The sequence below is a fragment of the Myotis myotis genome, unplaced genomic scaffold (assembly GCF_014108235.1).
Source record: "Myotis myotis isolate mMyoMyo1 unplaced genomic scaffold, mMyoMyo1.p scaffold_m19_p_5, whole genome shotgun sequence".
Classification (NCBI taxonomy): Eukaryota; Metazoa; Chordata; class Mammalia; order Chiroptera; family Vespertilionidae; genus Myotis; species Myotis myotis.
In genome coordinates this window covers 97,156,646-97,183,423 of record NW_023416357.1, presented here as the reverse complement: position 1 = coordinate 97,183,423, position 26,778 = coordinate 97,156,646, and the positions used below count along the sequence as shown (strand labels likewise).

General features: G+C 42.8%; 1 protein-coding gene across 8 annotated transcripts in view; it reads left to right on the top strand.

The window, feature by feature from the left end:
- Positions 1–26,149, top strand: part of RBFOX1 (RNA binding fox-1 homolog 1) — a 2,058,026-nt gene extending 2,031,877 nt beyond the window's left edge. For 4 of the 8 annotated variants that reach the window (XM_036309602.1, XM_036309608.1, XM_036309607.1 and 1 more), the window contains 3 exons: positions 6,316–6,368; positions 21,781–21,856; positions 22,230–22,453. In XM_036309602.1, coding sequence (XP_036165495.1) covers positions 6,316–6,368; positions 21,781–21,856; positions 22,230–22,377 — 277 coding nt within the window. In that variant the 3' untranslated portion in view covers positions 22,378–22,453. Of the gene's footprint in view, positions 1–6,315; positions 6,369–21,780; positions 21,857–22,229; positions 22,454–23,409 lie in introns of those variants that run through there. The other 4 variants (XM_036309606.1, XM_036309603.1, XM_036309610.1 and 1 more) reach the window with 2 other exon arrangements.
- Positions 26,150–26,778: the final 629 nt, after the last annotated feature.

Here is a 26,778-nt window from a genome sequence, read left to right as displayed (position 1 = left end):
GGGAGCCCAGCCGGCATGGCTCAGTAGTTGAGCATTGACCTATGAACCACAAGGTCAAGGATCGATTCCTGGTCAGGGCACATGCCCGGGATTATGGGCTCAATCCCCAGTGTGGGGCGTGCAAGAGGCAACCAATCAATGATTTTCTCTCATCACTGATGTTTCTCTCTCTCTCTCTCTCTCTCTCTCTCTCTCTCTCTCCCTTCCTCTCTGAAATCAATAAAAATATATTTATTTAAAAAAAAACACAATGGGACAGGGAAAAATATGAATCTGAATGGGATTTGAACAATTCTAGAGTTTTAGAATTGAATAGGGAGAAGGGAGTTAAAATACTGATCACAAGCAAATAAGCACCCTTTCTAGGTGGTAAAACTGAAATATGAATTAGATTATGAGCTTCTGGACAGCCAAGCCTGACATAGATATTCCATAGTGATTTAAAGGCTGTGAGTCCATGCTCACAGGAACCCTTAGAGTTCTGGGTGCCTGGCATGCAGCAGGCCCTCAGTAACCAGCTGAGGACTGAGTGAATGAGTTGGGTAAACTATTTAGTAGAGTCAGCAATAGGAATTTTAATAGGAGCACCTGCTTTCTGCATTATATTTAATTATTCTGAAAACACTCATGGCTGGATCCCATAGGACCCTTCCAGCAACTGTTTAAGATGAGCAACAAGAATACATGGTTATTGTGCATTTTCATCTTAACTTTAGGTGTCTGAAGGGAAGCATAGTTATAAAAATTAGTAATTATAAGTGATATATTAAACTATACATAATGATTATAATATAATTATCAGTCATAAAATATTAATAATTATAAACTGTGGAAATCAACACTAGTGCAATTTAATTAGGAAAAAAAAGAAGATACAACTATGTTTTCTGCAGAAACAGGGCATATATGTTCAAAGACATATTCATACAGTGAGAGGTGTGTTCTCAGTGCTGGCTGACACACTGGCATCACTTGAGTGGCTTTTCGAGAATACCTGTGCTGGAACCACTCTGAAAGATTCGGACTTAAGCAGTTGGGAAATGGGCCTGGTCCTGATTATTTTATTTTTTAAATTTAGCTGATTGTAATGAGCAGCCTGGGTGAAAACCTCTGTCTTATAACCAGTAGATGCCCCTGAACCTACAAATGGAATGAATTTGACTCTGTCCCAGTGCCATCTTGGGACATCTTGGCTGCTATCCGACAGGCCAGAAGACCAACTTCTCAGGCTGTGGGGATTGTCCAGTAGTTAGCCGTGGAGGGCTGTGTGTGTGTGTGTGTGTGTGTGTGTGTGTGTGTGTGTGTTAAATCAATATACATAGCTTTGGATACAAGAAGAAACTTGCTAAGAGTGATATCAGCGCCAACTTTTGTATACCCATTGTGACATAGCAAAACTAAAAGACCAAAGAAGGAGAAATTGCCAGAATCTTTAGCATGGAAACTTAAAGCCAGTGTTATATGATGGGAGAAATTTCTGGTCCGGCCTCTCCCCCACCTCTGCCTTTGTGTCTTGATATCTGGCTTCTTACATCCCCTCTAATAATACTCGCTGGCTACTATTTTGATGCTTAGAATTCACCCATGGGTGATTTTTTTGGAGAAAGACAATCTGAAGCAGATGAGATTTAACTAAAGAAGAAAAGAGAGACATAAAGATGATATGGCAGGTCACAGGACTAAGTTAAAGGTACCATCAGCTGAGTCAGATTCGGACTTGAGGTGGTTGGTCTATGAGAACTATCGGAAAACATAGTGAAGTCTTATGATAGAATAAAGGGAGAGAAAGACCATGGCCTATAGCATTCTACCATCTCAAGTTGTTGCTAAAGCAGAATGTAATTATTCTTTATCATCCTCAAAGGGAAATCCAAATATCCTATTATTTGGTCTCAGAAGAACTGAAGATTCTGAACTTTATTAGGAAGTTACTCCACAGAGATGACACATCCCATTGTTGACTCAGTACCCCTATATAAGTGCCTCTAAGCAGAGTCTTAGAGTGAAGAAGAGGCAGGGTCTGGATCCAACCCATCTATGTTCAGATTTCATCAGCACCACTTAACAGCCTGCTCATGCTGTATAACCCTTCTATGCTTCCATTTCCTCATCTATAGAGATGGGGATAGTAAAAGGACTTGTAAGAAAAACTACTAGTAAAGGAATTAATGCATAGGTACAGCACTTGGCAATGGCCTGTCAGGGATAAGTGCACCATTGACATTAGTGGCTCTTTGGTTTTGACATTTCAAAGACCTGACACAGCTGTAGCCTTCTCCCTTGTGCCCAGTAATTTACCATTTTATTTTTTTAATTGGTAATCCTCCCTTCTTCCACAAAGCCTCACCATGTCAAGGAGTCTTCCTGGAAAAAAGTGGGCTTTGAAATGAAAGTGAGAATGAACTTGCAGCAGATTTCTCAGCAAGCTTTCCTGAATTTCCCCATGGTCAGAATGACCCGGAACCCTGATTCTCTCCCAGAATCCCCCATCACTTAGGAGAGTGTGAGTGGTGTTCCCTGAGGCTGGTCGATAGCCAGGCCTGGGTTCTTGTTAAATACACTGATAATTACACTTCTCTCTTGGGAATTCTGGTTCAGGTGGTCAGAGTCAAAACCAAGAATTTAACAAAGATTCTAGCTCATATTATTCTTCAGGGAAGGTTGAGAAATGATGAAGTAGAGGAAGGGGTTGAAAATAGAAAGTTGAAAGAAATGGGTAGAGAACTAGATGCAGACTCAGAAGACAAATGGGAAGGCCCAGCAAAGATGATTTTGAGTAACTCTATGGGAGATGGTGGGATAAGTGGAACAGGGGAGGAAGCATGACGTTATGGCCACTATAGATCAGCTTCTTTTTCAGAAATGAGGGTTGATGTCCATTCTGTTAGAAGACCTCCAGAAACTAGAAGTAAGCATTCCTGGGCAATGGATACTATTTCTGCAGTTGCATTGTTGGAAGCCACATAGCTAGGTGGCCCTAATAAGCATGTCAAACATGCAGCCCGCCAGCTGTGAGTTTGACATGCTTGCCTAGAGGATAGATAGTGTAGTGGTGAAGTTGCAAGAAGAAACAAAAGCAACAAGAGATTGAACGATTCAACTGCTTTTCTACTATGCATGTGTCCCATACCCAGTGCATCGTAGCTGTGGCTGGTGTTAGAATCATCTGCCAAGCATTTTCCTACTTCTTTTCAGACCCTAACCCAGACTAATGAAGCCAGGACCCCCAGAAGCAGTACCCCAACATGAGCGGGCCTGAACATTAGCACTCTTTACCTCTCCCTATGAATCTAAGGGGTAGCCGAGGTGAGAACCATTCAACCAGACAAGTGGTTCTCATTCTGCATTGCGTGCTAGAATCACCTGGAGATCTTTAGAAACTACTGATGCCCCGAGACCCATTCACTGAGATCCCCATTTAGTTGGTCCTGGATGTAACTTTGTCGCTAGAATTTTTAAAAGGACACCAGTTGTTTACCATGAGTGGCCCAGGTTGAACTACTGGGCCAGACTTCCTTGACCACCTACAACCACAGAACAAACCAAATGGCTGAAAATCCGGTGCAACTGCTTTTGAAGTTTAAATCCATAGGTCGGTGGTGAGAGTGAAGAGCAGGCTAGGATTAGCATAAGGGGACAGTCCCTGGGGCCAAGCCTGCTTCCTAAGGCTAAAGATGAGAGATGACCCCACTGTCTAGAGCTTGCCTGCATTGCTCTGGTCACCCAAGGTTGCTGCACATCTTTGAGGATAACCACTTCTCAGATACAATCATGAAGTTATCAGTCACATCTCTCTGGTCATTTGGGATAAATGATTTCACAGAGAGCATCCTAGATGATCCCTTTATGGCTAAGGTAGATCATTTGTTTTAAAGTTCAAGTGGAGAGCAACCTCCCCCTCTAATTCTACCTGAATTCCTTTGTGTGCACTGCCCCTCACCAGGCTATGATTCAGCAGGGATTTCCTATTTATTGTACTTATGATCACCTGATGGAAAGGTACTTTAAAGGGAGGGGTGGTTTACTCCATGGAATTAATGAGTACTGTAGAAAGGCACTTGTCTGAGATGTTAGGGTAACCTCCATCTCAGACAAGTGTACCTTTGTTAGAGTAACCTGGGATGTAATGTGGGATTGTGTGGCTAAAAAAATATGGCTACCATTTATTACAAATATTTTTGTAAGTTTTTGGCATTGCTTCAGAGTTCATCAGGGATTCTTTAAAAGATCACGATTGGTGCTAACTCTCTGCTCCATGTAGACTAGCTTTGACAGAAGCCATCTGAGACCACTGTCTAGAAGACAGTGAGTTATCAAAGGGGGTACTCATTATCCTTTGTTCAGAAATTTGCTCATGAATCATAGAGACAGTGAAAAAGATTTTAAAAGCATGAGTTACCTAAAAATAAAAAAAAGAAGGAAATGGAGAAATGGTGGCATGTTTTTTGTTTTGTGTGTGTGTGTGTGTGTGTGTTTAAGTACATATTATTAGAAAGAAGAGTGTTGGAGACAACCATCATATTTTCTAAAATTCTGGAACAGTTGACAGGCATACTTTTAAGTTGCATTTTAAAAGTTTCCCCTATTCATTCAGTCACCATTTTGCATGTATTTGTATTGGTTGCCTCCCATGGCTTTTCTCATGTCTAGCAGCCTGGACAGTTCCTTAGAGAAAATGGAGAGATAGGATGCAAGAGGGCAGTGTCTTCGAGGGTTGGGGAGTATGAACTATATAGAACCACCTAGCAATGGGGCCCCCTCATAGGTCAATGAATGGCTATTCCCAAGAGCTTGCCCTGGGGGTGGACCATTTTTTTGTTACAGTGTTTTTTTTGGGTGCCTGCTATAAACAGAGGTCCTTCCAAGGGCTTCTTTATTCCACCCACCAATATCACACCTGTCATTTGAGACACCCATGTCCTTCTGCCCCATAGGTCCCATGTGAGCAAGTCAAAAACAATATTCACTCCAAACATCTTCATTTTCAGGGACATCAAACTTTGGAATTTTGATGCCAGATATTGATGGGGCTCGAAAACTTAGTGTCGAAGCAAAAAAAGATAGCGAAACTCCAACCACGTTAACTTTAATTGTTTTAAGAGAGGTAATAAATGAACGTAGCTGTGACCTTTGTTATGGGAAAGAAAAACATCAAATACTGTTCTCAGAGCATGTATCCTTTTGTCTAGATGTTGTTGGTGCAGAAATGATTAGAATTGTCAACTGAATGTTAACTTCTAGTGAATTTCAATATGGTAGCTCTATTTTTACCCCAGGGAGTACCTCTTCCAACAGTAAAACTTTCTTAAGATGTTTTAAGAAATGCTCAAGCACGAGATACTTTTTGAAGCATTGAAACATTTGAACAAGACCAATCAAACTAAGACGCCACCAAAACGGTTTTATCTTGGTTCTTGATGATCCGTATGCACAGTAAAATCTCACAAATGAGAACTAGAAGGCTCTATACTGCTGCCGCCGAGGCGTTTAAGAGCCTAGCCAATCTCATCGGGGCATTTGTATAATCTGCCTGACACAGATGTTCTTATTTCTGGAGAAATAAACAGCACGTCTGAATTAGAATGCATTACACTGTGGAAACGCCACAGTTGAAAACATCTTAAGAGAGTTTTACCAGCTTTCTAGATTTACTAAATCAAAGTAAAATGGCATTTTCCATTTTTATTTTCTTTTAGTGCACCATTAAAAATAATTTGGTAAGACAGGGCTTATTTGAACTGATGAGCTCTCTTCCCTTCTTCACGCAGCAAGCCTAGTTTGGTGAGGAAATGATTATCCATTACATGACACCCTATAACACTCTCTCCTGAAATGACAGCATTTCTTTTTCTTGCCTTTTTCTAAAATAGTTTTTGGATATTATATTCATAATAATAAAGTCTGGAATTTTATGATTTCCCTAGCTCATTGCAATATACTCCTTTTTTTTTTTCTAATTGTCTATATTTTTTAAATGTAAACTCTGCTCAGCATAGAAGTCTGTATAAACTCCGTTTGAAAGCCCTGGCCTTGGGAACGTCTCCTGGCATGACATTTTGGTAACACGTAGCATTAATATTCCGGTGCAACAGCTTGTACATGGTCCATATTCTGACATCACCATGATGAGGTCCCCGCATGCCTATTTCATGATCTTCCTAAACTCTCCGAGTCCGAGATTTAGCCACACATTCCTTGCAACATCTATCCAAATGCACACCCTCCCCTCCCCTCATCTGAATACATCGAACCAATTGGCAGACAGCACATGTCCCCCTGAGCGAGCAGTATTGTGAATTTTATCTTCTCTTCCAGAAATCAGTTCGTCTTCGTTGCAGCAGATGAAATTTCTTGTAACACCTCTGCAGGTAACAAACATTGCTACTTCTTGATGCATCCATCCACGTCTCAGTATCCTTTTTTTTTTTCCTTTCCCTTCACATGCTGCAGTTGGTCACTCTAGAAAGTTTAGTTAAAAAAACAAAGTCCGTGTATCTTTGGAGTATAGCAGGAGCCTTTATTCTCTACTGCCTAAAGAGACGTTAGACATTTTGCTAACTTGAATATTTTGTTTTCAGTTTTAATAATACGAGATCCAAAAAAGTAAAACTATGTTGAATGAAGCCACAATAAGACCTTATGGTATAATCAGTGTTCTTATGTTAAGATCCTGGACAGGGGAGATGAGGGATACAGACGTGTGACTTCTGTATTTTTTGACTTATGATGTCTGGGTTCACACAGATGTATATGTGAATTATTTGAGATCTTTATGGAATGACTGGTATAGATTATAGGCCCCCCAAAGACTGAATCTATAAAGCTACTGGCATTAGGAAATATAATTACCTCTGTCTTATAAGAAGGGGATCTCCATTCCATTAGTTAAAGATACTCTAGTGCCTTTCTTTTAAACATATTACAAGTAACAAGTCTCAGACGAAGCCTTCTGTTTTTTGAGATCAGGGCACTGGCAGATGGAAATCGCACTTGCATGATGTGTCCATCACAAAAATGCCTGTCTTTTGCTTTGATGTGGTCACAACCGTTAAATTTGAACTTTCATTAGCATGGAATTACTTGATTAAATGTCCAGAGAGGTGATTGCCTTAACTAACAAGAGATCTTTTTTTTTAATTGTTTAACTCTTCATTTATTTATTATTTGTTTTTAAGCCTAATCTATGACTGTCATGATTGCTAGGAATTGTGCTTTTAGCAAAAGAGTGCATGGTAGAACTCATCCATATATAGTTAAGTATACCATGACCTTCAAAAGCATATATTAAACGAGTCTCCCAAATAGGCATTCATCAGCTACCCATCACATTTGATCACTGGAGCCATACACAGAGGCGTATTTGTTTCACTCCCTACTCACAGTCTTTGGAGAGAAGGAGCTAAAGGAAGAGAGAGAAATAGGAACATGTCCATGGCCCTCTCTGCTCTAGAAAGCAAGGGCCTCAGAAAACTCTGCATCGGTTTCACTGATGTGGTTGGTCTCCATGTTTTTAGTGGATTAGAGTCTCACCCGGGAAGCTGAATGGGGTATGCATGCTCATATTTTAAAGCGACAGCTTGCTCCATTTCTATAAAGCCCCGTGGATAATGGTCCTCCTCAACCCTTAGCCTCAAATGTCTCTGTTTCGCCCTGTGAGAGGTGGTGACAACCATAACCCATCACTAATGCCTAATAGCAGAAGATTGATCATTGCATTGCTGGGGGAGGCAAGGGAATGAGCCTGGGATACAAGAGTCATTTAACATTTTCAAAACCTTGAGGAGGAAGCATGCAACCAAAGGGGAAACTGCTTGGGATGGGGAGGAATGCTGGTTTAAAATGTTAATGGACATCTTGTGTGGATACGCTGGTCTTCCAGATTCTGTCTTACATGATAAACTGTACACGCACCCCAGTGGGTTTTAGGGTATATTCTGACATCATTGATCAAACGTAAGAGGTAGATACGGATTGTTGTCTCGTGACTTAACAAACCCTGCTTTGCAAGCAAATGGCTCACACATAATATCCCTAAAAGAGGCTGCAGATGATGAAAGTTTGTCTGAATAGGGCCAGTGTTTTCACCTACCTTATCTAATTTAGGATGGCTGCTCAATAAATTCTTAATGAATTGCTATTGATCAAATTTCAAATTGAGAGAGCTATCCCTGTTGCTTTGATGGCCATATTAATAATATGTTCTATGCTGCTTCATAAGGTTCAATTTGAGCTCTGAATTCTGAGTCAAGCATGAAAAAAAGACACCCATATCAATCAAAAGTCAAAGGATCTCCCAACTAGTCCACCCTCCTCACAGAGAAAGAACTGCTCAGTCAATGAAAGTTGTAATTCATGGTTTCAATGAGGTCTCCCCGGGACTTATCTCCCAGATCCTGGGAAAAAACCAGGACACCCACATTCTAAATATCACACCTGTCCAGAGCTCTCACCTCCGTGTAACCAACAACACTTCTCAGGGCGGGTCTGTTGAATCCTGGTATCCCCTGGATTCTAGTGTTTGACAAATGGCAACTTCCATCTTTTTAAATGAAGAAAGATATTAACAAGAGGCCTAACATCTCAGTTTTGAGGGCTTGATGAACATTATAACTGAAATCTTTATGAAGATGCATTGTTCTTACATAGCCACCTAGGAGGACAGAGCTGGCCAAGCAGCGTTGTGTGGGAGTCTGGGTAGAGATGGTGAAAATCATCAAACAGCAGCCACAGTGAGACTGAAGGATTTCTCTTTCAATTCCCAAAGGAAAAGTGACAATTTTTATGCGGGTCACCTGGAGAGGACACCAAAACGTCAAGTCTGCTTTTGCTAGCCACATAGAAGAAACATTTATTATTAGCATTTGTGGTTTATGAGATTGTATTGGCAAGGAAATTGATTTTTTTTTGACTCAGTGGCTCCAAGTGTCTTATTTGATGTTTTGTTTTGGTTTTCTTTTGGTTGTTCCTGAAAGACATGTGTGGGTGTCCCACCTAGTACCTATACCTTGAACACCCCAGTAGCTTTTTGAACTGTGACATCAAGATCCTTTGATGAGCCCTGGCCGGTGTGGTTTGGTTGGTTGAACATTGTCCCATGCATCCCAAGGTCACTGGTTCAATTCCCCATCAGGGCATATACCTGGATTGCAGGCTCCATCCATAGTAGGAGGTGTATCCATGTATCTCTCTCATCAATGTTTTTTCCTCTCCTTTTCTTTCTCTCTAAAATCAATAAAAGCATTTTTTTAAATATCATTTGATGAGTTGGATTCTGCAAGAGATGGTCAAAGGGGAAAGATGGATCTCCCTTCTTCTTACAGCCAGGGTCTCCCTACCGCTGTGATTCTTTGGAGCGTTTCCATGACTGGCTAGTGATTGTATTGTATTAGATATAGGTCTTGTACCTGAATGGAGGTTGAGAAGCAAGTTACTTATTTTGACAGAGCAACTGGAAATTCAGTTCAGTGAGTTAGTGTGTATTGAGTCATCGCTGCTATCAGCAACTGTTCTCAGCCCTCAGGACGTACATGTCATTAAATAAGTTAGGAGAAGCCCTTCCTCCAGAGAGCCTCCATTCTAGTACAGACCAGACCCCAATCATGTAGATGAATAAGCCTATAATGTACTTGCATGTAAAGTTATAGAATAGCTATAATGAATCAAAAAGCAGGAGATGGGGCCCTGGCTGGGTAGTTCAGTTGGTTGTTAGAACATTGTCTTGATATGCCAAGGTTGTGGGTTTGATCCCTTTTCAGGGCACAGAGAAGAATCAACCAACAAATAAATAAGGGGAACAACAAACCCATCTCTCTGTCTGTCTCTCTCAAAAATCAATCAATAAATAAAAATTTTTAAAAGCACGAGAGAGGATGGAAAGTCCCATGTGATGCAACTTTACACTCACAGATCAGAATAGAGCTCTCTGAGAGCATGTGAGCAGGGGCTAAATTGAGTGAAGGTGTGAACCAGGTAAGTAATTGTGAAAGTGAGAGCACCTCAGGCTGAATAGTGGCAAGTGCAAATGCCCTGGGGTTGAGGCTCCTTGAGGTGGCCAAGAACAGTAAGCTATCCAGTGTGTCCAGGGGAGAATTTTAGAGATAATATCATGAAGGTATCCAGGAATTAAGACAAATTAGGACTTGGAGGCTGCAGAAACCATTTGAGATTTTCAGTGTGCCGGGAAGGCACTGGAGGGCCAGATGCAACCTGACTTATCTTTTTAATGATGTGTTAGACTGCTTTGTAAAGAATGGATTGCAATATGGCAAGAGCAGAGGAAAGGACCCCAGTTGTGAGTCTCTTGCAGCACTTCAGGGAGGGGTGACAGTGGCCTCTGTTAGGATGATGTCTGTGGAGGAGCTGAGAAATGGCGGTCTCTGGGCTGTATTTTGACAGGTGAACAAACAGGATATACTGGTAAATTAGAAACTTACCAGGCCCACTTTGTGTTAAATGCCACGTCCTCCTTTCGACTCAAAGGGTGCATCCATCATTCCCATCGAGGGCTAAGGCTTTTGTCACCATGGAAATCAAGCCCTTCATCTCAGCAGTAACTGTCCCTCACATGGGCTTTGCTGAATTCTCCAGGGTATAGTCGTAACTTGCTATCACTTACTGAGCCAATTCTGGGTGCTAGCAAGTATGATCAATCATCTATATACATCTGTGTGTGTGTATAGGTATGCATATATAATTTATTACAACAGCTCAGTGAGGGAGATGTTACTATCATCCTGTTTTGTAGGTTAAAAAAGAAAAAAAAAGTGCTCAGGCCCAGAAAGGTTTGGTAACTTGCCCATAATCACACTGGAGTCTATCAATACCAAAGCTCTCTTTCCACCGGACCATGCTGCCCCCATGTGTGCCTTTTATCTTGACTTTGGAACATGGACCTTTGCCTCCAGGTAGAATGCTCTTGCTTTCTTCAGCTGTGCTATCTTGCTCCTACAAAACTCCTATTTGTGAGTTCAAGGGCATAATTGTGGAAATTTGGAGACTACCCAAGGGAACCGAAAGGTTCTCTAAACAGTTGTTTCCCTGGGTGTTTCTTTGACATGATCCATCCCCTTTCAGGCAGCAGGTATATATCGAGTCTCTCAGACGTGCTGGGCACTGATCTAGGTACGGGGATAAGGTGAGGAAGGGAGCAACTCTCTTGTCTGGAGTCACTGTATGTATCAGGAAGACAGTGGGTTAAACAAACAAAGTGTGGTTCAGGTCAGTTCTCCAAAAGTCTTTCCTGTGCTGAAAATCACCTAACAGGATAAGTCATTCCTTGAAAACTACTGGACACTTGAAGCTAATTGTTTTGCCTGAAGAGTCCAGGCTCCCAGCTGCCCCCTCCTGAGGGAGTGCGCGCGCTGCTGTGTATTTGGGGTGCAGTTGGAGGCCAGGTCTTGGTCCATCAGCAAGTCTTACCCTCTCCACCACACCAGGTACCATCTTAGTGGCATGTGAAGCCAGTTTGGGGACACACTCCCAGTCCTTGAGTACTGGTCACATCTGTGAAAGCTTCTGAAACCCTCCCCTGTGGGACAGGTTGATATACACTCCATTAAGTAACTATTAGAAGAGATGTTTGGCGAGTTATAGGCACAAGGGGGGTGTTTTCACCCCTGTCCATTCTTCTATCTCCCCCAACCTGTACCCATGTGCACACACAGACACACACACGTGCATGCACATAGTACATGCATTCATGCAGCTGCACTAAGACTTAAGATAATATCTAGCAGAAATGTCCAAATTGGTCATTCCTCTAATTGTGACCCTTCAGCAAATTCTATCTCATTATCTTCCCTTCATTTTGGTGATTTGATTATTCAGCGAGGTCGTCATGCCGTGAATTGATTTGGAATTAATTGGCCTGTTTCCAATAAGATGTGATGTGTATTATTATAGGCGAAGCACAGAGTGCTCAGGGGGCATATATCAAAGGGACGAAGTACACATAATCAGCATTTATTGACAGCTTTCTATATACCAGGCATGTTCAATCTTGATACATGCAATAACAATATCCTATAGATAAAATGTCTCCGTGAGAATTAAAGATATCTAGATAGCTCTGAATTAGGCTGAGTATGGGATTTCTATATCAGTACAGATTTTAAAAAAGAGAGAGAGAAGTTGGTATCAAATGATAGAGCCATGAATATCCCCTACAGAGCTTGTTACCAATACAGAGTCTATGTCCTCCCCTCCCTGTCTCAGAGATTCTGATTCACAGACCTGGAGAGGGAGCCTGGAAATCTACATTCTTACAAGTTCCTCCAGGCAATTCCATAGAGATGGCCTCAGATCACACCTTACAGCTGTGGGCAAACTACAGCCCGCGGGCCGGATCTGGCCCGTTTGAAATGAATAAAACTATTGGAAAAAAAAGACCGTACCCTTTTATGTAATGATGTTTACTTTGAATTTATATTAGTTCACACAAACACTCCATCCATGCTTTTGTTCCGGCCCTCCGGTCCAGTTTAAGAACCCATTGTGGCCCTCGAGTCAAAAAGTTTGCCCACCCCTGCCTTAGGAAACACTGAGTGGATCACTCAGGAATCCTTCTAGTTCAATAGGAGGAGAACACCCAACACGTTTATCTAGAGCCATGCTTGGCAATATAGCGGCCAATCTCCATGTGTGGCTATTGAGCCCTTAACATGTGGCTGGTCCAAATTGAGATGAGCTATAAATGTAAAATACATACTAGATTTCCAAACCTTACTACAAAAAAAAAAAAAAAAACTATGTAAAATATTTTAATCAATATTTTTGTCCATTACAATTGAAATGACAATATCTTTAATATAGCAGGTTAAATAAAATTATGAACAACTTCACCTGGTTTTACATTTTTAATGCAGCTACTATAAAACTTAAAATGTCATACGTGGCTTACATTTGTGTTTCTCTTTATATTTTTATTAAGCAGTACCATTCTAGAGCCACATTTTCATTCATTTTGTTCAAATGAGTATCGAAAGTGTTGGCATGCCTCAAGAACTGGTCTCTTAGAGGTGAAGGATACTCACTCAGAATTAAAATGTTTTGACAGATAATCTGGACATTGTTAGTGTTTCTTGACTTTACGTTTTAATTTTGCCTCCAAGTAACCTGCCTCCTTCTTGCATTGCTTTTTAACCTCTCAGAATCTGTGATCCACTTACGAGGGGCTGGGGGAGGCCATTACTCAGGGCTTCAGATGGACAACTCAATTCAGGGGTAGTTCTGACTCCTGTGCCCCATGAGCTCTGCTGCAGGGACCCCACACAGAATAGAGAGCAGACAAGGGTTGCAATCCTCCCAGTCTTAAGAGCATCGATAACTGACACTTGTTTGGTTCTGACTAACCCTATCTCAGCTTCACTCAGCAATTTACAGTCAGTATGCACTATTACTGTCTCTAGTCATGGATGGAGAAGCTGGCTCAGAGAGGAAACAAACTTTCTGAGATGACTCAGCAGACACATAGCAGAAGCAAGATTTGATTCTAAAAATTCTGACCTTGTGGAATTCTTAGCTTTAGCTTGGCTTCTCTGCAGAGCTATTGGCAACCCCATGAAGAATACAAACACACGAAGAACTGCCTTTGTGGTTCCCCCTGTGAATTAAACCATAGTTGGGGTGCCATGCTGATTTCAAAGCATGATGGGAAGTTCTTCGTAATTTTGGTAGAGCCATAGTCAGGACACACAAGGAGGGTGCCTTGGCCTTGACATTAGAGAGAGTATGGCTCTGTGTCTTTTATTGTAGTGGAGGAACTGTGGAACCAAAAGCAGGACTGACTGTGTCTTCTTTTCACTAATATGTTTTTATTGATTTCAGTGAAGAAGGGAGAGCGAGAGATAGATACATCAGTGATGAGAGAGAATCATTGATCGGCTGCCTTCTGCACGCCCCACACTGGGGATCAAGCCTGCAACCTGGGCATGTGCCCTGACTGGGAATGGAACCATGACCTCCTGGTTCATAAGTCAATGTTTGACCACTGAGCCATGCCAGTTGGGCTTATTTTGTCTTCTTGACTCCTGGACAGTGGTTGCTGCTGTGCTGTGCTGAGTCCAGAACCAAGGTTCCTACCTCAAACCTGCTTTGTTGGGATTCCAAATAGGAAGAGCTTTTGAATTGCACTAGAGGACATAGAAAGGATGATGCCATCTGACTTCCCATAGGTGGTAGGATCTGGTTCCCATAGATGCTACGTGCACAGGTCACATGTGTGACCAGCATCTATGTGCAACAACAGAACCCATGGCTTCCCTTTGGGAAGCTAAAGAACCCAGAAGATGTTTTCCTTCCTTCTTCTGAGGACAAAAATCAGGAGGCTGAACACTGTCCTGAGTGACCCGTGCAGATGATTGTTGCAAATCCAAGCTAAGGAAGTGACCAGCAATAAAATTCAGAAATATCAGTCATGTTGAGGCAACTCCATGTTGTTCATCTCAGAGAATTTCTCCCATTTCTACTGGCATCTTTCTTGGAGGTTTAGCTGCATGTGGAGCTGTTTTCTTGGTTTTGAGTTATGGGGCTTGTCCACTTTCTCTATCTTGTGTATCTTGTCTAAGTCATTGCCTAGGAGAAGGCCACAGCAATCACAGAGAAATATTTTCTTAGTTGAATAGATTCACTAAGGCATAGTGAGCAACTGAGGTCTGAGACATGTGCAAACCAGTGGGAACATGCCCTAGCTAAACCATCACTCTCCAAGTAGCAGGCTGTCAGATCCACCGGGCCATGGTGTAGTAAATACCCCGTTTATACTGTGTGGTTAGTATGTGCCTTGCATGGATTAATTTTCCCCAGTTCCTTACGGGCTGTATCTTAGATACAATTAGGAAGGCAATATAGCCCTTAATGGCATTGCCATGCAGGCTCCTCCTAGGGAGGTTTCCTATTTTGAATGCCTACTCTGCAGTGCCTGTCTGTGTAGTGAGGACACAGCGTAGTCTCCGTGCAATGCCTGTCTGTGTAGTGAGGACACAGCATAGTCTCCGTGCTATGCCTGTCTGTGTAGTGAGGACACAGCATAGTCTCCGTGCAGTGCCTGTCTGTGTAGTGAGGACACAGCATAGTCTCCGTGCAGTGCCTGTCTGTGTAGTGAGGACACAGCATAGTCTCCGTGCAATGCCTGTCTGTGTAGTGAGGACACAGCATAGTCTCCGTGCAATGCCTGTCTGTGTAGTGAGGACACAGCATAGTCTCCGTGCTATGCCTGTCTGTGTAGTGAGGACACAGCATAGTCTCCGTGCAATGCCTGTCTGTGTAGTGAGGACACAGCATAGTCTCCGTGCAGTGCCTGTCTGTGTAGTGAGGACACAGCATAGTCTCCGTGCAGTGCCTGTCTGTGTAGTGAGGACACAGCACAGTCTCCGTGCAGTGCCTGTCTGTGTAGTGAGGACACAGCGTAGTCTCCGTGCAATGCCTGTCTGTGTAGTGAGGACACAGCGTAGTCTCCGTGCAATGCCTGTCTGTGTAGTGAGGACACAGCATAGTCTCCGTGCAGTGCCTGTCTGTGTAGTGAGGACACAGCACAGTCTCCGTGCAGTGCCTGTCTGTGTAGTGAGGACACAGCTTAGTCTCCGTGCAGTGCCTGTCTGTGTAGTGAGGACACAGCTTAGTCTCCGTGCAATGCCTGTCTGTGTAGTGAGGACACAGCGTAGTCTCCGTGTAGTGCCTGTCTGTGTAGTGAGGACACAGCATAGTCTCCGTGCTATGCCTGTCTGTGTAGTGAGGACACAGCATAGTCTCCGTGCAGTGCCTGTCTGTGTAGTGAGGACACAGCACAGTCTCCGTGCAGTGCCTGTCTGTGTAGTGAGGACACAGCATAGTCTCCGTGCAATGCCTGTCTGTGTAGTGAGGACACAGCATAGTCTCCGTGCAATGCCTGTCTGTGTAGTGAGGACACAGCACAGTCTCCGTGCAGTGCCTGTCTGTGTAGTGAGGACACAGCATAGTCTCCGTGCAGTGCCTGTCTGTGTAGTGAGGACACAGCACAGTCTCCGTGCCTTCCTGCTTAGATGGACTGTCTAGGAGATCTGTGCCACATGGTGACATAGATCGCAGGGGGAGAAGATATTTGATTCATCTTTCTGCTCCACCGGGATTCTCCCGCACTATCTCTGGGACAGGAGGCATGGGGGGATGATGCTAAAGTAAGAATAACTAGTCCCAGGAGCATAAAGACTCTTAATTGAAATGTATGGAGTGAAGTTAATTAAAGTGTTCTTACTATATCTCCCTATAAGAAAATCACCTGGCCAAAACCGGTTTGGCTCAGTGGATAGAGCGTCGGCCTGCGGACTGAAAGGTCCCAGGTTCGATTCCGGTCAAGGGCATGTACCTGGGTTGCGGGCACATCCCCAGTGGGAGATGTGCAGGAGGCAGCTGATTGATGTTTCTCTCTCGTCGATGTTTCTAACTCTCTATCTCTCTCCCTTCCTCTCTGTAAAAAATCAATAAAATATATAAAAAAAAGAAAAAGAAAATCACCTGACTGTTAAAACCCTTGTGTGGTGTACCTACATGACCCTATTGTGTTTTATGAGCATCCAGCTTGTTTCAACTAGATTTAGAAGATGTTATTAACAAGTAATATATGTATGTCTCAGCAGAGCTCACCAAGTACTTTACAAACATGGGTTCATATTTCCCATTCAACAGGTGGCATGCTTATTTATTGAACCTGAAGCTCAAATACAGCAATTTAAACTACGTCTGCAACTCACAAATTAGCTAGATCTCAACTCCAAAGGCATCTGTACATTGATTGCTAGAGCTACACATGATCATATTAGAAGAGGATCCTTCAGTTCCTTCTACAGAGATTGGCTAGTGAAAACCTATATAAAAGCCCTTGTATCATAATCTGCAGACTGCTTTAAAACATGTGTGGTTTCTTCCCATGCACTTTATCTGTGAATTAGGCAGGGCTCAGATACAACGATACCATTTTATTGGTATCCTTGGTATCAGTGTCCAAGTCATTGAGCAAGGACATTGCAAAGGCAGAACTTGAACCTGGATCTTCTTGCCCCAAGGCCTTTGCCCTTCCCAGAGCCCGGTGTGGGCCACCTCATTTTAAGTTGTTGCTAAGGTCAAGATTAGACAAGGGCTCATGATAGCATCAAGCTGTTACCTTTCATTCCTTTGTTTATTTGTTTTTTCCCTAAAGGGTTTTGGTGAGCCTTATGACAACTTGGGCAGTGATTTATAAACTCTCGGGGGTGATGGGAAATTACACACTGTATTTCCAAACTCCCCAGAAAGTTTTCTTTGGGTGTCTTTAAGGGGTTTGAATGTTTCTAAGAGCAGCTGACCTAAGGACTTCGGAAAGCTGTGCCACTAACAGAATCATAATGATGGGTACACTTCCCTCCTCTCCACCCCTCCCTCTTGCTGCCTCCACTCACTCGGTGGCAGTGGCGTGGCCCTGGTTCCTCTGCACTGTGCCCAGTGCTGTGCTAGACTCTGCCCCAGACTCCATGGGGCTGACAGTGCAGGAGGGGGGACAGGTGAATAACCAGGGAGAGAAGTAAGTAGACAAAATTACTAGAGATTTGCTACTGGGCATGAGGGGGTGAGGAGAGGGTGGGAAAGTGTGATTCAGAAAGAGGGGTCAGGAAAGGGAACATCTCTCTAGGGAAGTGACATTTGACCTGAGACATAAAGAAGAAAAGGCAGCAATTCGGGTGGAGAATGAGTGAGTGCCCAAGCCCTAAGGAAAGAATGAATTTGCATGTGTCCAAGGAGCATTGAAGAGGCCAATGTGCCTGGAACACAGTAAAGAAGGGCTAGAGGGGTGCAGGAGAGGATTGAGAGAGGGACAGGGGTGACTCAGAAAAGTTTGGATTGTATTCTAGAATCAGGGGAGGGTTTTAAGCAAAGAAGTGATATAAGTAGATTTATCTCAATTAGATAAGTGGATAGATGAACAGATAGATATATGATAGATAGATAGATAGATAGATAGATAGATAGATAGATAGATAGATAGATAAATAGATAGATTTGATAGATACAGATATAATAGTAAATGGCTGGTGGTTTGGAGAAGCAGAAGTGGAGCCAAAGAGACAAGATTTAAGGCTATTGTTGATTTGGTTCTGGTGAAATATGTGATGTTAGGATGGTGACAGTGTGAATGGAATGATGTGGATACATTTAAGATTTCATCTGTAATTTCTGAGGGCTGGGCTGCGGGGAAACAGAGCGTCATGACCTGATGCACTGTGGTCCACCTTGGCCAAGACCAGGTGCGGTGGAGGTGACCATGTGCGATCACTCATAACACGGCAGTCCAGACACATTTTCCCATCACTCCATTGGGGTCCCTGGGACTTGCCATTCTTCCTTCAGGCTGTGCTTAGCCAGCTCTGAGGGTGCAGGGTTGCCGACGTGCCTGGCATAGCTGTTGTGAGAGTAGAGCTGGAGTCCACATCTTCCCTAATAACCTTGTGTCTAAATTGTAGTGTCACACAAGGGCGTGTTCAGAAATTAGCATTTGAAAAGAAGCCTCCTTGCTTTCAGTTTGAGCTGACATGGTCCCTTTTCCTCTGTGGAAATGAAATTTATTAATCATAATAAAACCATCAGAATCTGAAGGTAGAGGTCACCCTGAGGAGAAAAGGCGCCTGCTCATTTACCAGGAATAGTTCCGCACTGCTGTGTTTTTCTCCTGCCCAGGCAGAGAACATTGCCAAATTGTTACCTTGGGCTTCCCACTGAGGCTCTGCCCGGTGTTATAAACAAATAAGAACGTACAATTAAAGTACGTGGGAGAAAAGGGTGGGAGCTACGTTTTCATGCAGTGCATTCAGGCCACCAACATGTCGTCTACCAAAAAGAGGAAATCTTTGCCACAGTAAAATCATTCCCCAAATTAAAAGAAAAAACAGTAATTCCTATGAATTTACATCTTCATACCCGTTTTGAAGGGACAGCATGCTGTGGCATTACATAGTACATTCCCAAGGGTTTTCCGTTCGCTTTTGTTGTATGTGTCCTATTCATACCACCGGCTTTGCAGAGTGAAAGTGCATTAAAAATAATTCTATGATCACTTTTTTTAACCCTCTGGACTAATGCCAACTTTACTTTCTCATGAAATAAAAATTAACAACAAAGTTGTATCTCATGTTCTTTTACACCTATGGATATTTACTTCTAATTGCATGGGTCGAGGCCCAGCTTTCATGAGTGATCTCCCTGAATGAGTGACTTCTTCAAAAATGTCATCATTCCTCTTGTTTTAACATGCCCTCTGTCTTGGACTTCCATCTGTTTTTCCTCCCAGAGAAATGGGGGTCTTGGAAGGCCTTTCGTGATGAGCCAGAGGGCTGGCAGGTGTCTCAGGGAATGAAGTGCAAAGGGGAGGGTGGGTTGTCTGTTTCACTGAGAAACATCCATTCTCATACCGCTTGTGAGGATCAGGAGAATACAGTGTGTGGAAGCAGAAAGCCTCATCTGGATTGTTGGAGCTTGGTACCCCTTGAACAGGCAAGGAGGGCTTGGGAAGAAGACACATCCAATGTGAACTGGTCAAATCATTTTCCCACCTGGAGTCTAAACTAGAGCCCATGAGTTAGAAGGGTCTTCACCCAACTTCTTCCAAACTTTCAGGGTCCCATGGTGTAAGCAATCATGCCAGGCCCATCCAGTACATTCTTTTTTGTTTTTCTTAATCTTTATTGTTGAAAGGGTTACATATGTCCCCTTTTCCCTCCCATTGACCCCTTCTAGCCAGCGCGTCCCTGCCCCTCCCCCCATCCCAGGCCTCCACCACCCTATTATCTGTGTCCATGGGTTATGCATATATGCATTCAGGTTCTTTGGTTAATCTCTTCCCACCCACCCACCTCCCCCACCTTCCCTCTGAGATTCCAGTCTGCTCCTTGCTTCTATGTCTCTGGATCTATTTTGTTCATCAGTTTATTTTGTTCATTAGATTCCACATATGAGTGAGATCATGTGATATTTGCCTTTCTCTGACTGGCTTATATGCTCCATCTAGTAGATTTTTTTTTTTAATATATTCATGTCAGAGAGGAAGGGAGGGGGAGAGACAGATATCAATGAGGAGAGAGAATCATTGATTGGCTGCCTTCTGTACGCCTCCCTCGTAGGGATTGAGCCAGCAACTGGGACATGTGCCCTGACTGGGAATTGAACCATGAGCTCCTGGTTCATAGGTTGACACTCAACCGCTGAGCCACGCTAGCCAGGCCCATCCAGTACATTCTTATTCACCAACTATGAGCAAGAAGATTGGAAGCAAAATGGTGAAAAGATAGGGAAGAAGAGTAAAGCCTGTGGAAATTAGACTCCAAGAGATGGGAGGTGGCTTAAGGTTGACAGTAGTTGATAGAACAGACAAACCATTTCTTCCGGCCTTGTTCCTTCATTCTTTAAAGGAAAGTCCAAGAGCCAAAAGCTATGGGCAATCCACATATATCCCATTTAGTGACTGGTACCCCCGTTCCCCAGCTGCTGACAGTGCTCAGGTGCTCCCTTCTTCAGAGAATTACCTTCCGCCCACGAAAGTCACTTCAACTCAGTTCTTGTCCACCCCCCGGAGAAACCTGCAGCTAATGCTCAACTTACATGAGTGTTCAAAAAACGAACCCCTTTGCCTCCAGCTGGGATTCATTCTGGGCCACAACTCACAGGGTCAGGTCAAAGTTAGTCTCTATTTCAGGCCATTTCTCCTCTTCCCCTGGCTATTGAACTGCCTACCTCTCTCTCTCCTCTTCTTTACATGCACAAGAATCTCTATTTCAGGCTCTCCTGGGGAACCTAACTTAAGATTGCATCTCAGCTTTGATCATTATTGAAGGAGCAATGTTCAAACTACCTGCAAGGAGATATCCGGCAGGCCATTTAAGTAAGGGTACATGCCACCATGGAAAGATCCTTCCAGTGGCTCTGAGAAATGTGAAGGTCAGCTCTGACTGTCTAGCTCTGTGATCTTGAGCAAGTGACTTCACCTCTCTGAACCCTAATTTCTGATCTGTGGCATCATTCAGTCCCAGACACTTAATAGACACTGAATGCATCAGGCTTCCTTCCCTTCTTCATTCTTTATTCTGAGGCCTGTGCTGGAAGTCATGGTAGAGGAGGAAGGAGGATGGGAAAGAGAGACAGAAAAACTCGAAGATAAGGAACTGTCATCAAGAAATACTGTTTGAAATGTGTTCCTTCCCAGAACCTGGCCATAGATTGATGAGTTAGAGGTTCTGGAATGATAGGATTGAAATCAAATGAGCTATAACTCTTGAGTGGGGTGGGGTGGCATCCCAGAAACCCTTCAAGGATGCTTCTATTTGAGTGTGTTTGCTCTTAACAAAATGTTGGACCCTAACTGCAAAGACTGGGTCACTTTGCCCATTTTGATTCACCCTTTCTCCTTTGATTGGTGACAGCTAAATTAGGAGAAAAGGACCATCTCTCTTGAGTATTAACATGTCCTCTGGGGGTACTGGGTATACTGGGCTTCTTAAAACCATTTTTTCATGTTGTTTTGTGTTGTTTGTTTGTTTGTTTGTTTGCCTACCTCGGTCTCCAAGGTAGCCGCATGAGCAGTTAGAAATGGTCCTATGAGAGACCAGCCATGTTAAATGGACAAAAGAATTTTTAAATGTTATGTGGCAGATAGGAATATGTTCCTTAGGTATGAAAATGAATAGGGCCCCTTCACACTGTCTTGGTATTTTGCATTTTATGGTTGCTATTATTACTTTGTAACTGCATATTATGGATTAATCTTCACCTCTATTTCCCTTTCAGTTACGGACGAGTTTATGCTGCCGACCCCTACCACCACACACTTGCTCCAGCCCCCACCTACGGCGTTGGTGCCATGGTGAGTACCAATTCCTCCTCTTCCTCACTTCTTCCCGCTCCCTTCCCTTCCCCAGCTGGGACCTTTGTACGGGTTGACGGTTGACGTCCTCTCACTCTCCCCTTAATTGAATTTGTCTCTTGTGCTAATCTAACAGCAGCTAAAATGCCACATTAATCCTCCCAGTAAACTTGATAAATGTCTTAATTTCTTGGCAATGTAGTGCATGTAAGTTATTATATTTCTAATTTTGCAAGTCTCACCTAGCAGAGCACTTACCTTAATGGAATAATTAGTCATTTTGATAATTAAATCCATCACTAACAGAATGCAGTGTCAATGCAGAACTTTTTTTTTCTTTTTTTTTTCCCTCCCTTGCTGCTCATTCACATAGCCCCAAGGTTCCAGCCCCAGCACAGACTTCAGAGGAGCTAAGCTGCACACTTCCAGGCCTCTGCTGTCAGGCAGCTGAGAATCTGACTGCCTCTCCTCCCCTATTACAATTCATGTTTAAAGTCATAGTCGCCCAGGAAAGAAAATAGAGAGGGGCACACTTTGTGTGTGTGCCTAGTACATAAAGAATTAGAAGGAATCAGCTGGGTTTGGGGGTTGTCTTTTGTTTTTTGGGGGGTTGGGTTTTTGTTTGGGGGGTGGGGGAGGGCAAACAGGGGAGGTGAGGGTGGGTGAATTTGCCTGTACTTGTTCAAACTTCTATGCACTAAAACTCTTGAGTACAGTAAGACGTGCCCATCACGTGAGAGCGTATGCAATCATTACACAGCTTTTGGCATGCAGCTTTCTGCTTGGGATCAAGACTCTCAGTCCTTTATCCTAAAACTCAATCCCCATAGGCATTCATTTGAATCGCCAATACCTTTAGAAAAAGGAAATAAATTAAGTGCCACCTCGTAGCCGTCTAAAGCCATGGCCAGACAATTCGCTGGAGCGTGGTGGTAGAAATTCAGCCACGATCTGGGGACCATGTTCTTTTGCACAAGCTCGGTTACATCAAGCAATCCATCCGTATGACTCCCCTCTTAAGCGCAAATTCCCATACAGCTCATTGAGCCACGTCAAGTAAGGAGTTGATTTAAATTTCCATCCTGATTTTGCCTTCAACCACTCTGCTTCAACACCTAGTCCACTTGAGTTATGTGTTGGAAAAGAGAGTGGAATTACGACATTCAGTCAGTCATCTGCATTCAACCTCTTGAGTGTAGATTGAGATTTTCCCGATGGATCATAGTGTTAATGAATCAAATGAGCAAACAGAATGAGACACTGCGCATCCTTCAGTGGTCCAGTGTTTATCCGAGTCCTTTCAACTACCAGGACTGGCCAACAGAATTGGGTTTCAGAGGGGCTCTCTGTCCGTGGAGCTCTTGGGGGGAGGGGGGATGGTTAGGATTGGCCCTATCTTCAGTTCTCCAAGAATGGCCTGGGGTTGGGTAGGGGTGCCTTCATTTTGTTTGAGTTTGAGTGTCTATTTTTCACATGAGTAGTCTTTTTTTGATGATCCACGTGTTGCAAAAGGAAAATGTAAAAAACACACCCCTCAAATTGCTTTGTTTCAGAATGCTTTTGCACCCTTGACTGATGCCAAGACTAGGAGCCATGCTGATGATGTGGGTCTCGTTCTTTCTTCATTGCAGGCTAGTATATACCGAGGGGGATACAACCGTTTTGCTCCATACTAAATGACAAAACCATAAAAACCTTCCAATGTGGGGAGAAAGGAAGCTTTCCGAGGCCTGGGTATTGCAATACATGCAGTAGTGCATCATTTTAGCAACTCTAAAAACTAAAAAGAGGAAAAAAAATTACATTTTTTATCTTATACCTCAGATATTTTGTTCTGTGTATTTTACTATTGTGGGTCTTTAATTTCTGAAGGTTCCGTAGTTTGGTTGCTGGCTGTAGGAGTTTTGTTTTTTGTTTTTTTGTTTTTTTTTTTGTGGTTGACCTAGAGAGATGCTAGCTATGAATAAAAACTGGTTTAGGGCCATATCCAGAGTGCTTTATCATGTAAATGAATTATATATGCTGAATAGTAAGCTACTGGGGTTATCAGCTGTTCGGGAAGAGTGTAAGTGACTACAGTAGTCATTTTTTCTGCATCTGCATTATTTTATTTTATGAAAGGGGAAAGGTGGGAGGGACTTAGGGGATTGGGACTGGGGTTCGACTGAAAGAAAAAAAAAAATAGTAACTGATGAATCTAAACGACCCACTGCACCAACGATCATATAGCAACGGTTCTAAGTTACTCATTGTCCGTTCAGGCCAAAGGTTATGCTGTTAAGGGGATGCTTCTAGCAGCCCTTGTGCATCCAAGTTGAATGAAGCTGTGCAAACCCACCCTTTAACCTTTCCCCCTGGGCAGTATTCAGCTTCTTAACCAGCCGCTAGTTATTTAGGCAAAAACTGCTAGTTAGGCCATCAACAAGCATTCTTTTTATATTTCTTCCAGTATAATAAATTATTGATATCATTGCTGACTTTTATATTATGGGAGGGAAAAAAATAACATTAATAAAAAGGTGATAAAAAGCACTGTTTCTATTTTTTTCTTTTTTTCCAAAAAAAGAAAGTAATAAAAACTTAAATTCTTTGTACCAGTTAAAAAAATGTATAAAATTTACATCTGTGCAGTGGAGTTGTTAAGTTCTAGAAACAGTCTATGAAGCTTTAGTTTTAGCCTAGTAGAACAACTGTTAGAGACAGACGTATAATTTTTATGGAATTACATGATAATCATATTCGGATTTCTAGAAGCATTTTACAAGTATTGCAATCATTGAGTAGAGATAATCATGGTATTTTCGTCAGCTTGGTACTTTTTGAAACATGACTGTGTTATGTGAGCAAGCTGCAATTTTTCAGTCTGTGAGAGCCTGCCCACTTTCCCCCCACCCCACCCCCTATTCTTCCTGGTCACAGTGATGATCTCAAACCGGTAACTTTAGTTCTGTCTCCAAGGCCCAGGACACTTGTCAGAAGGAAGCAAAAATGTAGGTGTACCCTCCTCCTCCCTGAAGAACAAAGCCCCCCCACCTCAGAAGCAGGGCCAGAGCGACACACACGGCTGAAAAATTGCAGTTTGTCCGGATTACTTCTGTTTGAACGCCTTCCATGTTGTCCTGTTTACAAGTTAACCTGAGTTGGGGTATCTGTCACGGGTCTTCCTGTTTTTGTATTTAAATGAAACAAACAGCAGCAAGCTGTCCCCAGTAGTTTTGCTGCCCTAGTTAAGTCTTCATGTGTACAGTGCCGGCCGTCTGGCAAGCACTTTAGTAAGTTATCAACTCACCGCTGTGAACCTGCCAATCCGCTGTAACAACTCTGCTTTCAAACAAAACCAAACAAAACTTTAAAAAAAAAAAAAGTGTTTGTGATCCAGCATTCTTGTCATCCTATGTGCATGCAGTAAGATCGGTTGGATATTAAACCATCAATAAAGTTTCACAAGATTTGAAAACCAAGTTTCTGTAGCTTCGATATCTAAGGCAGATGACGGTTGTCTTGAACCCAGAGAGAAAGGGGGGAAACCGCTCAGCAGCCCAAAGCGTATCAGACGTTCTTTTCCGCAGGCTTCTCTGGGTGGGGGTGGGGAGGGGAAGAGAGGTGTTTTATAGCATCACTAAGGCATTCCCATTCCCCCACCTGGGAAGCAATGTGATGACAGTTGATGCTTTGAAAGGCAAGGATTTCTTAAAATACTATGGCATCCTACCCCGGAGGGGAGAGAGAGAAAGAACAGGGGGCCAGGGAGAATAAACAGATTTCTCCCAATTGCCTCAAATTTCACACTCCAGAATTTGCATTGTATTTGGAATCACAAACATAGAATTCTTACTGTGTTGGTTAAAGTAAAATTAATTTGCAGTTTTGATTTTCATTGATGAGCTGTACTTTTCCCCCATGACTGTATGTAGTTTTAATAAAATCATTTAGAGCAAGTGGGTGCCAACTGAGGTTGCAGATCTTCTGTCTAGGCACTCCTCCAAGATGCCAACAAGTCATTTTAAAATGTATGTCAGAGATGTAAACAGACATTTTGGATTTTTTAAAACAGTATTTATTTGGAATGTTTTCATTTATCTAAATAACTATTGCTATTATGAATTATGAAAAAAGATTAATATCATGTGTGGCCTATAGTGACTTCTTAACACACACATCACGCAATCTGCAAACCCAGAAAATGTGTATATCTGTCTTTAGAAATTAGTGTTTATATCACTTACAGTGGTTTGTGAATAAAGAAAACTGGTTTGTAATATCAAAAAAATAAAAGCTTAGTCTGAAAAGGTACCTGTGAGTTGGTGTTCTTAGTCCTTTGGCTTCTGCGTGTTTCTTTCAAGGGTGTATCCAGCAGGGGGCGTGGTGTGGGCTGCCCAGGTGAGCAGGAGGCTGCTATAGTCACTGGTGGCGCCCCCTGCAGGTGCACTGGCAGTGTGGCACACAGGGCTGTTCCCCAGCGTGGAAATGTCAGTCTTTGGATGAAAACAAAACAACAAAAACAAATTGTGAATTTCAGTGAAACATCGGTCCTAGTGACTAATACAACTCTGGGGTGGTGGGAGGCTTGTATGATGAGGCTGAGAAAACCAGTAAGTGCTAGGTTCCCGTTTATGGAGTGCCTACTATGGGCCACGAATCCAGCTTAGGCTCTTGTGTTCCTTATTTCATTTAATGGCTTAATACTTCTATCAGGGTGATCTACCCCATTTAGTTATCTTAATAATATCTTACTTCTGTCTCATTCAATTATCTTAATACCCCTGTCAAGTTTTCAATATGTGGGGTCTGGAAGCAGATGTTGGGAGTTTGAATCCCGATTCTGTCACTTGCCAGCTGCAGTCCAGGGCAAGTTAAGCCAGAGTTCTGTGCCTCAGTTTCCTCACCCATAAACCCGGATGATAGCAATACGTGTCTCTTAA